The following is a 15,860-nucleotide window of genomic DNA, read 5'->3' on the forward strand; positions in this document are numbered from 1 at the left end:
TAGGTGGCTCCTCCCCTGGACTACAGTGCGCATGGGCATCGACTCCATCCCCAGATTGTTTTTAGCCATTGTGGCAAAGATGGAGTGTGATAGTAGAAATGATGCCCAAACTAGTGATGAAATGCAAGAAGTAATCTGCAGCTGCTACAGGCGCCGGGGAGGAGGGTGGGCGATATGAATGTTAGCAGCCCTACATGCCAAGAACAGATGCATACTGGTAAGTAGCATATTCAGTTCGAGGCATGTGGGCTGCTAAATTCATATCTATTGCATAGAATACATAGCAGTCCCCTCATTAGCGGCGGCCGCCCGTGCCAGCTGCAGAAGTCTGAAAAAGAGTTTTGAGAACAGCCTGTCCTACAGCTGCCTGCTGTTTGGAGTGACCATCTACACAGTAATGTTTTGTAAATGTATGTGGTGTAGCCCACGTGGCTGCTCTACAAATGTCTTCCAAAGGAATGTTACCTAGGAATGCCATGGAGGCCCCCAACTTGCGTGTGGAGTGCGCCCTGGGGGGGACCGTTAAAGTGCGTTTAGCCTTCTGATAACAAATCTGAATACATTTAACGATCCACCTGGCTATTCCAGCTTTGGAAATAGGGTTGCCTTTGTGCGGTGCTGAGAAGGCAACGAAAAGCTGCTGTGTCTTTCTAAAGTGTTGTGTTCTGTCAATGTAGTACATTAATGCCCTTTTAACATCCAGCGTGTGGAGCATTCTTTCCGCTACTGTTTCTGGGTTTGGAAAGAATGCGGGCAGTTCAATCGTCTGATTGACATGAAACTGTGACACCACCTTTGGAAGGAACTTGGGGTTAGTGCGGAGCACCACCCTGTTTGAATGGACTTGAATAAATGGCTCTTGAATTGTGAGCGCTTGTAGCTCACTAACACGTCTGAGAGACGTGATAGCAATGAGGAAAGCCACTTTCCATGTCAAGAACTGAACCTCACACGAATGTAGAGGCTCAAAAGGCGGGCCCATCAACCTAGTGAGGACCACGTTGAGATTCCACACTGGAGCGGGTGGGGTCCTGGGAGGAATGACCCGCTTCAGCCCTTCTAGAAAAGCTTTAATGGCAGGCACCCTGAAAACAGAGAGATGCTGCCTGTTTTGAAGATAAGCCGCTATGGCGGATAAGTGTATCCTAATGGAAGCGTACGCTAGATTGCATTTGTAAAGATGCAACAAATAGCAGATGATGTTAGGAATGGAGGCATCTAGTGGGTTTATGTTATGTGCTGTACAATAAATGACAAACCGCTTCCATTTTGCTGCATAGCAAGCTCTTGTAGTGGGCTTCCGTGCCTCCCTGATGATGTCCATGCATTTTGGAGGCAGGTTAAGGTAGCCAAACTCTAAGACCTCAGGAGCCAGATCGCCAGATTGAGCTGGTGCGGATCTGGATGCTGAATGTCGCCATGGTTCTGCGTCAAAAGTCTGGGTGTGAGGTGCAGCCTTTGATGCGGTACCACGGAGAGTTCTAGAAACGTGGTGTACCATGGTTGGCGTGCCCACGTTGGAGCAACCAGGACGAGCGTCATCGAGTGTTGCTTTAGCTTTCTTGCCACCAGCGGTATTAGAGGTGCTGGGGGAAAAGCGTACGCAAATCTGCCTGACCAGTTCATCCATATCGCATTGCCCTGCGACGGTGGGTGAGGGAACCTGGCGGCAAAGCTTTGGCATTTTGCGTTTTCCCTTGTGGCAAACAGGTCTATCTCTGGATGACCCCACTGCTGAAAGTACGGGCGGAGTACTGATGGATGTAACTCCCACTCGTGCATCTGGTAGCTGTACCTGCTGAGCAAATCCGCCATCTGATTGTCCTTGCCTGGGAGGTGTTCCGCCATGAGGAAAATGTTCCTCTGAATGGCCCACTTCCACATGCTCTGAGCCAGATGAGACAGCTGTGGAGAGTGCGTACCCCCCTGCTTCTGGATATAGTACATGGCAGTCATGTTGTCCGTCCGGATCAACACGACTTTGTTGCACAGATGTACCTTGAAGGACTTGAGTGCCATGAAGATTGCCATCAATTCTAGATAGTTGATGTGCATCTTCTTCTGCTGTGTAGTCCACAGCCCCTGCACCGTGTAGTGGAGCACATGAGCTCCCCAACCCTGGAGAGAAGCGTCAGTCGTCATGATGATCTGCGGCACAGGCTCTCGGAACGGTCGGCCCTTGCAAAGGTTGTGTGGGTTCCACCAATGCAGAGAGCTGTATGCCCGACCGGTCACCAACACTAGGTCTTTCAATTGTCCGTGAGACTGTGTCCACTGACGCGCTAAGCATTCTTGGAGCGGACGCATATGCAACCACGCGTGCGGGACTATGAAGATGCAGGAGGCCATCATGCCTATCAACTGCATAAACACTCTCGCTGGGAGAGATTGTTGCGGTCTGAACCTTTGGATGAGCGACTGGATGTTGTCGATCCTCACCTGGTTCGGCTGAGCTGTAGCAGTCAAAGTATTTATTGTCGCGCCTAGGTACTGCCGCACATGGGCTGGCTGAAGGTGCGACTTGGGATAGTTCAGTGAGAACCCCAGACTGTGAAGGAGGTGAATTGTGTGGGACATGTCCACGGCGCACTGCTGTTCCGACTTTGCTTGAACGAGCCAGTCGTCTAGGTAAGGGTAGACATGTATGTTTTGTCTCCTGAGGTGCGCCGCTACAGTCGCCAGACACTTTGTGAACACCCTGGGGGCAGTGGTCACTCCGAAGGGTAGGACCTTGAACTGGTAATGCTTGTTTTGTATGGTGAACCTGAGGTACTTTCTGTGGGATGGGTGGAGTGGTATGTGAAAGTAAGCGTCCTTGAGGTCCAAGGTTGCGAGGAAGTCTCCCTGGTTTAACAGTGGAAGAACCTGCTGCAGTGTTAACATGTGGAAGTGTTCTGAGAGGATGTACAGGTTGAGGGGGCGTAGGTCCAGAATGGGCCTGAGCGAGCCGTCCTTCTTTGGGATTAAGAAGTACAGGGAATAAACCCCTGTGCCTTCTTCCTCCACCGGCACGAGCTCTATTGCGCCTTTTTGCAGCATTACAAGAACCTCTTGCTGCAATAAGTGCAAGTGCTCTGCTGACATAGGTCGTTGTCTTGGGGGTATGTTGGGTGGAGTGGACGTCAACTCTAAACAATAACCGAACTGGATAAGTTTCCTCACCCACCTGTCTGTGGTGATGGACGTCCAGACTGGCAGGAACTGCTGGAGTCTCCCCCCGACAGGTGTTGGATGGTCGGGGGGAAGGGACAGAGAGTCACTGTTTGTTGGCAGCAGAGGAGCGGGAACTATTGTTGCCTTTGCCTCTGGCGCTGTTGCCTCTGTAACCACCTCTATTCTGTTTCGGGTACGAGGCTTGGGCGCCGCCCCTGCCGAAATGTGACTGCTGTGCCAAGTGGCCTCTGGTAGTACCCCGCGCACCTGAGCGACGAAAAGTGTTTCCTCTGAATTGCTGAGACTGAAGCGCCCCCATGGACTTAGCCGTCTCAGTATCTTTTTTGATCTTCTCGAGTGTGGTGTCAACCTCCGGCCCAAACAGTCGGTCTGGATTGACGGGCTGGTTGAGGATAGTGGTCTGTATTTCTGGTTTGAACCCCGAGATGCGGAGCCATGCTTGACGCCTTAACATAACACTTGTGTTGACTGCTCTTGCTGCTGTATCTGCCACGTCTAGCGCACATTTAATCGCAGCGTTAGAAATGAGCTTGCCCTCTTGTATCAGCAACTCAGCTCCTTCTTTAAACTGTTCAGGAAGGTGTTGTAAGAGCTTCTCTAAGGTGACATAGTGCGCCCTATCATACCTGGCTAATAGGGCTTGTGTATTGGATATGCGCCATATGTTTGCTGCCTGCGCTGCTACCCTTTTGCCCCCTGCCTCCAGCACTTTCGACTCTTTGTCCGGGGGAGGAGCTTCACCCGTTGTCTGTGAATTCGCCCTCTTGCGGGCATTGGAGACGACCAAAGAGTCTAGAGGCAACTGGCCCCGTATATAAGCAGGGTCCCCAGGTGCCGGTCTGTATTTCTTTTCTATCCGTGGGTTGACCACCCGTGCCCTGGTGGGTTCCATGAAAATGTCAGTAGCATGTTTGAGAACCCCTTTAAGCATTGGCAGTGATTTTACAGTCTTTTCCGATGCAGAGAATGTATCGAACAAAAAGTCAACTTCCACAGGGTCGGCATGCATCTCCACCTTGTGATTTGCGGCCGCCCGTTCGATTAAGGCATTAAATGCCGCTGAGTCTTCAGTAGGAGAAGCCTTTATTCCATAAAGCTGTGGGTCACTAACCACCTGTTGGTCACCCTGGTCACCAGTGTCTATCCAGGAGTCCTGCTGCTCATCAGGGTCATTATTGGCAGGGAAGTTATACTCCTCATCCTGTTCATTGCCATCCCCATCTGAGTAAGTGGGTGAAGGTGTTGGGCTCCTTCTAGGCTGTTGAGGAATGGGTTCCACAAGCTCTGGAGTGTCTGGTGCAGGCCTTTTCTTGTTTAGAGGGATTACATAGGAGTCCACCGGCTGGGATGTAATTTTTCTCTTGTAGAGCATTAATTTTCCCGTGTCGGCGTCGATAAAATGCTCCGATTCGTCGTCCTTCGAAAGTGGTCGAGCAGAGCTTCCACTACGCTGAGTCTGCCGCAGCCCCTCCGAGTCATCGGGCACTGCACGAGGTGCGAAAGCCTTCGGCGCCACTTTCGGCGGCAGAGTATAGAGGATCGGCGTGGAAGTCTCCTTCGGGGGAACTGTCGTAGTTGGTACGGAGTGTGGTTTCGGCTCCGACGTCTTGTCCCGTATTCGCTTCAGGGAGTCCGCGACCTGCTTAGTAAAAGAAGCGGACGGCTTCGTCGATCCGACCGAGGGCCTTGATCCACCACCAGGTGATGATCCGAGCGTCAACGACTGCTGTTTGTGCGCGGACGCACCCTCGACGGCAAGGGTTCGGTCCACCGTCTTGGCCTTAGGCGTGGACTCTGCCAGCTTCGGATCGACAGATTTTTCCCTTTGCGACGTGGTTCCAGACTTTGGCTCGGCGGCCTTAGCCGACGCCACTTCGACTGGCCGTTTGCCTGTAGGCGCGGTAGTCTTGGTTGAAGGTTTTTCGACAGTCTTTTTCGACGTCGACTCCACCACCTTACTCGACACATGCTCGACGACCTTCTTCGAGCCGGCCTCCTTGGCCCCTTTGGGTGCCGTTTCGTGTTCAACCGCCTTTTTTGGCTTCGAAGCCTCCGAAGACGACGGTGTCGAAGTTGTCTCTGCCGTCTTCGGTTTCGATGGCGTGTCGGCCATTTTAGAAGAAGTCGAAGCCGATGGTTCCGGTTTCGGTTTCTGTAACGGAGGCTCCGCCGAAATGTCTGTAGCCGGGCCAGAAGGCGGGGCCGAGGACTTAGGTTGAGGGTCGTGGGTAAGGCCGAGTGGCGATCCCGTGACCTGAGCCTTAGTTATTGTACGGACGGGGCATAGCTCTTCCTCCGAGCTATCTTCCGTGGCCCCATAAACTTCCTCGTCGTCCCCTACCTCCTCGACGTAGTCGTCTACGTCCAGGTCCTCAACGGCGTCACCGTAGTCGGCCTCGACCTCCGCCGACGGAGGCGAGATCTGAAGCTGAAGCTCTTGCTCGTCTGCTTCGGGGTCGTTGAAGATGTCCACAGGTGCCGGTGCCGATCACTGGGCCTCGAGGCGCGCCACGCGTCGAATCTTCAGCGTCTTCTTCGACCTGAACCTCGAACAGGCCATACAGTTGGCCTCGTTGTGGTCCGGCGACAGGCACTTGTTGCATACAGGATGCACGTCGATGTGTGGGTACTTCGAACCGCACACGGGACACTTTTTGAACGGACTTCGTTCCATTGTAGTTTCGTCGGGGTCTTGCTGCGCCGAAGGGCCTCGATGACCGAAGAGTCACGCGACTCCCCAGAAAACCGACTCGAAGAGTTGGAGTATACACGAGAACCGAGCGCCAACAATACCGACGAGGTTAGAAAGCCTTTTGGCCTTCAGAGAACAGTATTTTACCGATTCCGACAGGAGACGTCGAAATCACATCCGAACCCAATGGCGGAAAAAAACAATCTGGGGATGGAGTCGATGCCCATGCGCACTGTAGTCCAGGGGAGGAGCCACCTATCTCGTGATACTTCGAAGACTCTTCCAGGACAACAATGTGCAATCATCCGGACCCAACACTAGGCGGCGATCTATGCAATAGATATGAATTTAGCAGCCCACATGCCTCGAACACACCATATAAACTATTATAAAGTCTCTTCAAAATTAGAAAAAGTGCATTTCCTAAACATCCAGAAGTGTTTCAACTTAGTACAGCAGTTTACATGACAGCACAGAGGCATTAATACAAGTGATAATTTTTAAACATGAATGAAGCGTTCGTTTACCACCCCCTAACCTGACAAAGTCATGAGTGAAGTAAAGGAAGAATCAGTTGTTACGTACATCCTATAGGTGACCTAGATTCGGATTATCTGTGAATAAACATTATAGTCTATTCTATCAAACACAAGAGATTTAAGTACAGCGCACATCCTAAACTCACATATTTGAATTTGCGCTCTCACGTGATGACGAAGAAAAAGGGGGCTCGGTGAAATAAAATATTTGCACAGAATTTTACTATTTGATCACGAAGGGAAGCCAGGATTGATCACAAGTTTTCTAGTTTCACATAATGCAATTCAGGCGCTAGATTAGTATCTCTTTCTCTGTCTGGGGCATGACACAGCATGGGTTGCAGGCTTGTTTTTGGTGCAAGTGTCCAAGAGGACCTTTAGCTGAGCTAGGATCGACGTCTGGCTCAAACCTAGTTTGAGCCTTCAGTTGCTCGTCAAAGTCTAATATCAATATAATCTAGACTGTGGAACTGCAGTAATAAGGTGGTGGAGCTTGCAAGTCACAATCCACTCAGCACTAGGCAGGCAATCTGCACCGGTTCTGTTTAGTCTCCGAGAGGCCAAGAGGTCTTGTACAATTGCACACCTGGCGTGGCGTTTGGTTGCATAGGTTGGAGGTGGTCATGCTAATTCAGTAATGAATATGCTACTTACCAGTATGCATCTGTTCTTGGCATGTAGGGCTGCTAACATTCATATCTTTTGCATTAGATTGCCGCCTAGTGTTGGGTCCGGATGATCGCACATTGTTGTCCTGGAAGAGTCTTCGAAGTATCCTGAGATAGGTGGCTCCTCCCCTGGACTACAGTGCGCATGGGCATCGGCTCCATCCCCAGATTGTTTTTAGCCATTGTGGCAGAGATGGAGTGTAAAGTGTAAAGGATGTCCATGCTAATGATTGAATGCAAGAATATGTCTGCAGCTGCGACAGGCACCGGGGAGGAGGGTGGGCGATATGAATGTTAGCAGCCCTACATGCCAAGAACAGATGCATACTGGTAAGTAGCATATTCAGTTCGAGGCATGTGGGCTGCTAAATTCATATCTTTTGCATAGAATATACAGCAGTCCCTCCGTTAGCGGCGGTTGCCTGTGCCAGCTGCAGAAACTTGAAAGAGTGTCTTGAGAACAGCCTGCCCAACAGCTGCCTGCTGTTTGGAATGCACATCAACACAGTAGTGTTTTGTAAAGGTATGTGGTGTAACCCATGTGGCTGCTCTACAGATGTCCTCTAAAGGAATGTTCCCCAGGAAAGCCATGGATGCCCCCAATTTGCGTGTGGAGTGCGCCCTTGGGGGTATTGTTAAGGTGCGTTTAGCCTTTTGATAGCAGATCTGGATGCACTTAACAATCCATCTGGCTATTCCTGCTTTGGAAATAGGGTTGCCCTTGTGCTGTGGCGAGAAGGCAACAAAAAGTTGTTTTGTATTCCTAAAGTGTTGTGTCCTGTCAATATAGTACATCAACGCCCTCTTAACATCCAAAGTATGGAGCATTCTTTCCGCCACTGTTTGTGGGTTTTGGAAGAATGCAGGCAAGTCAATAGTTTGGTTGAGATGAAACTGTGACACCACCTTCGGAAGGAATTTGGGGTTAGTACGTAGTACCACCCTATTTGGATGAATTTGTATGAATGGCTCTTGGATTGTGTCGCTTGCAGCTCACTGACACGTCTCAGTGACGTAATAGCAATAAGGAAAGCTACTTTCCACGTTAGGAACTGGAGTTCACACGAGTGTAGTGGCTCAAAAGGTGGTCCCATCAGCCTGGTGAGGACCACATTGAGGTTCCACACCGGAGCTGGCGGTGTTCTTGGGGGAATGACTCGTTTCAGACCTTCAAGGAAGGCTTTAATGGCAGGCACTCTGAAGACAGAGAGATGTTGCCTGTTCTGAAGATAAGCTGCTATGGCGGATAGATGTATCCGAATGGAAGTGTAGGCTAGATTGCACTTATAAAGATGTAACAGATAGCAAATGATGTTAGGGATAGATGCATCTAGCGGGTTTATGTTATTGGCTGTACAGTGAAGGACGAAACGCTTCCATTTTGCAGCATAGCATGCTCTGTTAGTCGGCTTCCTTGCCACCTTGATGATGTCCATGCATTCCGGAGGTAGGTGAAGGTAGCCAAACTCTAGGACTTCAGGAGCCAGATCGCCAGGTTGAGCTGTTGCGGATCTGGATGCTGAATGTCTCCATGGTTCTGCGTCAAAAGCCTGGGCGTTAGGCGCAGCCTTTGATGCGGCACCACCGAGAGTTCCAGAAACGTGGTGTACCATGCTTGGCGTGCCCACGTTGGAGTAACTAGGATGAGTGTCATCGAGTGCTGCCTTAGTTTTCTTGCCACCAGCGGTATCAGAGGGGCTGGTGGAAAAGCGTATGCAAATTTGCCTGACCAGTTCATCCATATCGCATTCCCCTGCGACTGTGGGTGAGGGAACCTGGCGGCAAAGTGTTGGCATTTTGCGTTTTCGTTTGTGGCAAACAGGTCTATCTCCGGATGACCCCACTGCTGGAAGTACGGGCGGAGTACTGATGGGTGTAACTCCCACTCGTGCATTTGATGGCTGTATCTGCTGAGCAGATCCGCCATCTGATTGTCCTTGCCGGGGAGGTGTTCTGCCATGAGGAAAATGTTCCTCTGAATGGCCCACTTCCACATGCTCTGAGCCAGATGAGACAGCTGTGGCGAGTGGGTGCCCCCCTGCTTTTGAATGTAGTACATCGCTGTCATGTTGTCCGTCCGGACTAACACTATTTTGTTGCACAGATGTACATTGAAGGACTTGAGCGCCATGAAGATTGCCATCAGTTCCAGATAGTTGATGTGCATCTTCTGTTGCTGCGTCGTCCATAGTCCCTGCACTGTGTAAGTGAGCAGATGAGCTCCCCATCCCTGGAGAGATGCGTCCGTCGTCAGGATAATCTGTGGCACTGGCTCTTGGAACAGTCGGCCCTTGCAAAGGTTGTGTGGATTCCACCAATGCAGAGAGTTGTACGCCCGACTGGTAACCAACACTAGGTCTGTCAATTGTCCCTGAGCCCGAGTCCACTGATTTGCTAAGCACTCCTGGAGCGGACGCATATGTAACCGTGCGTGAGGGACTATGAAGATGCAGGAGGCCATCATGCCAATCAACTGCATGAACACTCTCGCTGGAAGCGAGTGTTGTGGTTTGAACTTTTGGATTAGAGACTGCATGCTGTCTATCCTGACCTGGTTTGGCTGAGCCATGGCCGTCAGGGCATTGATCGTCGCGCCCAGAAACTGCCGGACATGGGCCGGCTGAAGGTGCGACTTTGGGTAGTTCAGCGAGAAGCCCAGATTGTGAAGGAGGTGAATGGTAGTCGACATGTCCGCGGCGCACTGTTGTTCCGACTTGGCTTGAACGAGCCAGTCGTCCAGGTAGGGGTAGACATGGATGTTCTGCCTCCTGAGGTGCGCCGCTACCGTCGCCAGACACTTGGTAAACACTCTTGGGGCGGTGGTCACTCCAAAGGGTAGGACTTTGAACTGATAATGCTTGCCTTGGATAGTGAACCTGAGGTATTTTCTGTGGGACGGGTGTAGTGGTATGTGGAAATAAGCATCCTTGAGGTCTAAGGTTGCTAAGAAGTCCCCTTGGTTTAACAAGGGAAGAATCTGTTGCAGTGTAAGCATATGGAAATGTTCTGACAGTATATACAGGTTGAGGGGACGCAGATCTAGAATGGGTCTGAGAGATCCGTCCTTCTTTGGAATAAGGAAGTACAGGGAATATACCCCTGTGCCTTCCTCTTCCACCGGCACAAGCTCGATTGCGCCTTTTTGCAGCATCACCACTACTTCTTGCTGCAATAAGTGCAAGTGCTCTGCGGACATAGGCCGTTGCCTTGGTGGAATGTTGGGTGGAGTGGACTTTAACTCTAGACAATAACCGTACTGGACAAGTTGTCGCACCCACCTGTCTGTGGTGATGTGTGTCCAGACTGGCAGGAACTGCTGGAGTCTCCCCCCGACAGGTGTTAAATGGTCGGGGGGCAGTGACAGAGAGTCACTGTTTGTTTGGGGCAGAGGAACGGGAGTTGTTGTTTCCTCTGCCACGTCCTCTGTTGCTGTTTCCTCGATAACCCCCTTTATTCTGCTTGGGGTACGAGGACTGCGCTCCACCTCTAGTGAACGTTGATTGTTGACCCATCTGTCCTCTGGTGACTCCACGTGCACCTGAGCGACGAAAAGTGTTGCCCCGGAATTGTTGTGATTGAAGGGCCCCCATAGACTTAGCAGTTTCGTTGTCTTTCTTAATCTTTTCGAGGGTGGTGTCAACATCAGGACCAAACAGTCTATCAGGATTGACGGGCTGATTGAGTATGGTCGTTTGAATGTCTGGTTTAAAACCTGATATGCGTAGCCACGCTTGTCGTCTCAGCATGACGCTAGTGTTAATAGCCCGAGCTGCTGTGTCCGCGGCATCAAGTGCACACTTTATGGCTGCATTGGAGATGAGTTTACCCTCTTCTATAAGCAGTTTGGTACCCTCTTGAAACTGCGAAGGCAGGTGTTGTAAGACTTGCTCTAGGGTGTCGTAATGCGCCCTATCATAACGTGCCAATAGCGCCTGTGTATTCGCAATACGCCAGAAATTGGCAGCCTGCGCAGCTACTCTTTTGCCCCCTGCCTCAAGCACTTTAGACTGCTTGTCTGGGGAGGAGCTTCACCCGTCGTCTGGGAGTTTGCCCTTTTGCGGGCATTTGCGACCACAAGAGAGTCTAGTGGCAACTGTCCCCTAATGTAAGCAGGGTCTGCAGGTGCAGGTCTGTATTTCTTCTCGATGCGTGGATTGACCACCCTCGCCCTGGTAGGTTCTTTAAAGATGTCCGCCGCATGCTTAAGGACACCTTTGAGCATAGGCAGTGTCTTTACTGTCCTTTCGGAGACTGAAAAAGTGTCAAACAGAAAATCTTCTTCCACTGGGTCAGCATGCATGTCTACATCATGATTAGCAGCTGCCCGTTCAATGAGTGCATGAAATCCTGCAGAGTCTTCTGTTGGGGATGCATGTGCACTGGAAGGCTGTGGGTCCTGCCCCACATTCTGTATTCCTTGGTCACCTATGTCACCATAGGAATCCTGCTGTGCATCGGGTTCATTGATCGGGAAAGTGTACTGGTCATCTTGTCCATATTCCTCTCCCTCAGAGTGGTCGGGGGAAGGAGTTGGACTCCTTCTAGGAGGAGGCTGGATAGGTTCAATCAGGACTGGAGCGTCCTGTGCAAGCCTTTTCTTCTTCAGTGGTATAACATAGGAGTCCACTGGTTGTGAAGTGATCTTCCTCTTGTAAAGGGTCAACTTGCCCGTGTCTGCGTCGATAAAACGCTCAGAATCGTCTCCTGAGTCGAGTTGTCGACCCGATACTCCAGCAGACGCGGATGAGTCCGATGTCTTTTGCGCCGACTTTGGCGTAAAGGCCTTTGGTGCCTCCTTTGGCGGCAGAAGGAAGAGAAGTTTGCTAGCAGGCTTTGCCGGCACGTCCATCGGCTTCTGGTGCGACGGCGCCGGAGCCGACGTCGTAGAGGCCTTATCCCGAATTCTCTGGAGTGAAGTGGCGATGAGGGATGCGTCACTCACAGCAGCACTTGGCACCGACGAAGAGGCCTTCTCCTTGCCGTCGGATCCGACGTCTTGTGGGCCCTTCGGAGTCTTAGACGTCGATGCTGCAGCCGTAGACACCGAGTCCTTGGACCGATGTGTTGAGCTTCCGCTCTTCGATCCGTGGGGTCTGGCAGGCTCCGTGTCAACCACGCGTCCGACTAACGACGTCCCAGTCGGTACCGGAGTCTTGTCGCTGGCTTTGGCGGACTTTGACGGCGTCGTCCCGGTCGACCCGTGCCGGACGACCTTCTTAGAGGATACCTCCTCCGCTGACGACTTCGGCACTGTCGAATCGACAGTTTTCTTCGACTTCTGTGGACTGGAGGCCGACGGAGTCGATGAGGTAGCAGGCTTTGGGGGTTTTTGGTGGAACGACCGCCATCTTAGGTGCACTCGAATCCGTTAGTTTCGGTTTCGTTTTGGGGTCGGCCATTTTAGGTGTTGTCGATACCGTTGGTTTCGGTTTCGGTTTCGATACGGGCTGCGTAGCAAGTATGTCCGTGGCCGGGCCTGAAGGCGGGGTCGTGGCTTGCGGTACGGGGTCTTGGGTAAGGCCGAGTGGCGATCCCGTGACCCGAGCCTGATCCGCGTAACCTTCGGGGCATAGCTCATCCCCAGAGCTATCTTCCGCGGCCCCATAAACTTCTTCGACGTCCCCTACCTCGTCGACGTATTCAAGGCCTTGATCCACGACTCCGTCGTCGTCTTCCGGATCCGCCTCGACCTCCGTCGCGGGCGGCGAGATTTCAAGATGATGGCTTCGGCCCTCTTCTTCCTGGTCGCCGAAGATGTTCTCTGGAGCCGGGGCCGCTTGTCTGGCCTCAAGGCGCACCGCGCGCCGAAGCTTGAGCGTCTTCTTTGACCTGAATCTGGAGCAGGCCATGCAGTTCTCTTCGTTATGGTCTGGCGAGAGGCATTTGTTACAGACCGGGTGCACGTCGATATGTGGGTATTTGGACCCACAGACGGGACAGTATTTAAACGGGCTCCGCTCCATGATGAAAAGTTTCTGTCGTGTTGCGATGAGAAGGCCTCGATGTCCGAAGAGTGATACGACTCCGCAGATTCCGACTCAAAGAGGCGGAAGAACTCGAGACCGTACGCAAACAATACCGACGTAATGAAACTAAGGCCTTTTGGCCGTAAAAAAGCTAGTTTTCTCGGTTCCGACAGAGAGACGTCGAGACCGCATCCGAACCCAATGGCGGAAAAAAACAATCTGGGGATGGAGCCGATGCCCATGCGCACTGTAGTCCAGGGGAGGAGCCACCTATCTCAGGATACTTCGAAGACTCTTCCAGGACAACAATGTGCGATCATCCGGACCCAACACTAGGCGGCGATCTAATGCAAAAGATATGAATTTAGCAGCCCACATGCCTCGAACCTACTGTAATGATCTTTCTACACCTTATGAATCCAGAGAAACTGTCTTGAGTAACACTAATGGGACTCTACCTTTCAGGTTCAATTCCCAGTTAGTACTAGTGGAGCCTTTGTGGTGCATTGGGTGCTCTTGGAAATATGTGTGCCCCCGTCTCAGTGAAAATATTGACCATGGCCACCATTTCATGAAAGGCTGACCCCTAAAGTGAGGTCATAACAGGGGATAGAGTAGAGGTGGTAGCCCTCATGAAACAAAATGTTCAAATACTTGGATCCAGTTAGGATCCCCAAGTGGACACTACAGTGTCCCAACCATGCCCTGTGTCCAGTTAACTGAACCAGAGACTTGGACTGGGCCCAATAGGATCTTACATCGTCCACATCTATCTTAGAATGGGTCTCATCCAGTTTTGGGGGGTGATAGACCCTCTGCTGGCATGTTTTTGGAACGCTGAGCCAAATCCTGCATCAGAACCTATTGTGAGAAATAGGGGGCCACTTTCAATGACTTGGTGAGAATTACTGTATTTTGCATCTGTATCACAAATTGTAATATTTCAGAGGAACAATCTATGAAAAAAATAAAGCCCAAGGAGTCACGAAGATTCAAGTCTTCCTGTATGCAATAGTATGCTGAACCCAAAAGGTGCTAGTACCTTGCAGGTTTTTGTATGCTTTATTTTAACTCTTCTATTTTCGTACTTAAAAGGCATATTCTTCTGTGAAGTATGTGCACTGACTAGACATTAATGCCATTGAGTGCTATTTACTTTCATATAGTATCCGAGTTGCTAACCACTACAACCTGAAAAAGTAAGCCTTGACTGCTAACCGCCGTAAGGTTACTCAAATAGAATACATTAGGGAACAGGAATGGTAAACAGAGCACACCTAGGATAGTGCCCAGTAACTACCGACTACTAGGAAAGCGAGGAAAGTCCTAACAATTGGTCAAGGATTAGTCCAGGTCCCTTCCAACTTTTCCACCCGCAAGTCTGGGAAAAATAGTGTGAGTCTTACTTTAATACGAGGAGATGCTGAGAGGCGCTGAGAAGGATGAGAGCTTACTGGATGAGCGATGTCTTCAACTCATCGAGAAACAAATCACCCTAACTTTACTTCTTAAGCCGTACTCACACTGACTGCAACTGAGCCATGCACTGCAAAGTCAAGGTATGCAAAGTGTAGCCATGCTTCCCTACTGGAATACAGCTCTGATGACGAATGGATTGTAGAGCAGGGTATGGCTGTAGGGGTGCCCAGCACCCCTACAGAACGAAAACCCAGAGGGAGGAACCGTGACAAGCATGATGCCGACCATGGCAGATAGGGTAGAACAGCACTGCATCAAGGTCAATATTAACAACCGCCAATATGATGGCATCCAGTACATCACATTGAACTATATTGTGTTAGCAAGCATATTTTTTTACCTTTATATCTACTACCTAACCCTATTATCTATCACGTACACATTATCTGTACCTTGTAATATATTAATTAGGTCCTTGTAGTGGGTGTAATACGGTCATTTGACTTAGTGGACACTCTTACCCAGTTCCTGAAGGGGCTTCTCCATGTCGTCCTCTGTAAAGACCCGGCGAGGGAAGCTGGTCAGGAGGATGAACGGGTCTGCGCTGTCCTGACGATGAAGCTCCACGTACAGCCGCACAGCAGCCAACTGCTCCTTCGCTCGGAAGGTCTGAGTGAGAGAACTGCCATCGAGGAGTCGCACCTGCGAGCAGACGACAGAACGCAGATGATGTATACAGAGATCACGTGCTTGCCACACATTACAACGCGCTCCTCGCACTTCCGGGACTGGAACAAGCATAAACCAAGTGCTCCACTTATTCACCTAATTTCTGCTGCAGAGCAACACCAGCTGTTCCAATGCTGTTCCCCAGTTTTAACACTAGAACCACACAACAGCTCCATGCTTCTTCATACTGACATTTTTTAGGTCGAGCATTCGAGACGACTTGTATATACTTTAGTATATACTTTTATGTCTGTACTTTGTAGGATCTGGAGATCAGCCCTAGGACTTGGCTGCTTCCGCTTAGGGAAGTTTTTTCTGTAAAACTGACACTATTTAACTTTCTTGATAGAAAACAACCAGCAAAGGTCAGTAAAATACCAGAATCTCTTTAGCATTCTCTAGTTTCCAGTCCAGAGAAATTGCCTTACAGGAGCACCCTTTGACAATAATATTTTTTTCAAATCTTGTATTTTCAGTGATATGACCACCGAAGGCACGGATTTTATATTAAAAACAGAGCTTTAGACTATACCACTTCCCGCTGAAAGGCAATATTTCTCACCATGTGTTCCCATACCTGGCGTGTCACGCAGTTTGGTGCTTATTTACCCTCCATGTTAAATAACATTAGATGTTTCAGCACCCAGGTTAATGTGCTGCATTGCCAAATACA

The 15,860-nt window shown here is 50.5% G+C and overlaps 1 protein-coding gene across 1 annotated transcript in view; it reads right to left on the reverse strand.

The window, feature by feature from the left end:
- The window catches only part of UBXN1 (UBX domain protein 1), an 88,421-nt gene that overhangs the window by 31,690 nt on the left and 40,871 nt on the right, over positions 1–15,860 (reverse strand). Inside the window, exon 9 of the mRNA XM_078660483.1 lies at positions 14,980–15,160. Coding sequence (XP_078516609.1) covers positions 14,980–15,160 — 181 coding nt within the window. The remainder of the gene's footprint in view (positions 1–14,979; positions 15,161–15,860) is intronic.

Source organism: Lissotriton helveticus, chromosome 9 (genome assembly GCF_964261635.1).
Source record: "Lissotriton helveticus chromosome 9, aLisHel1.1, whole genome shotgun sequence".
Taxonomy (NCBI): Eukaryota; Metazoa; Chordata; class Amphibia; order Caudata; family Salamandridae; genus Lissotriton; species Lissotriton helveticus.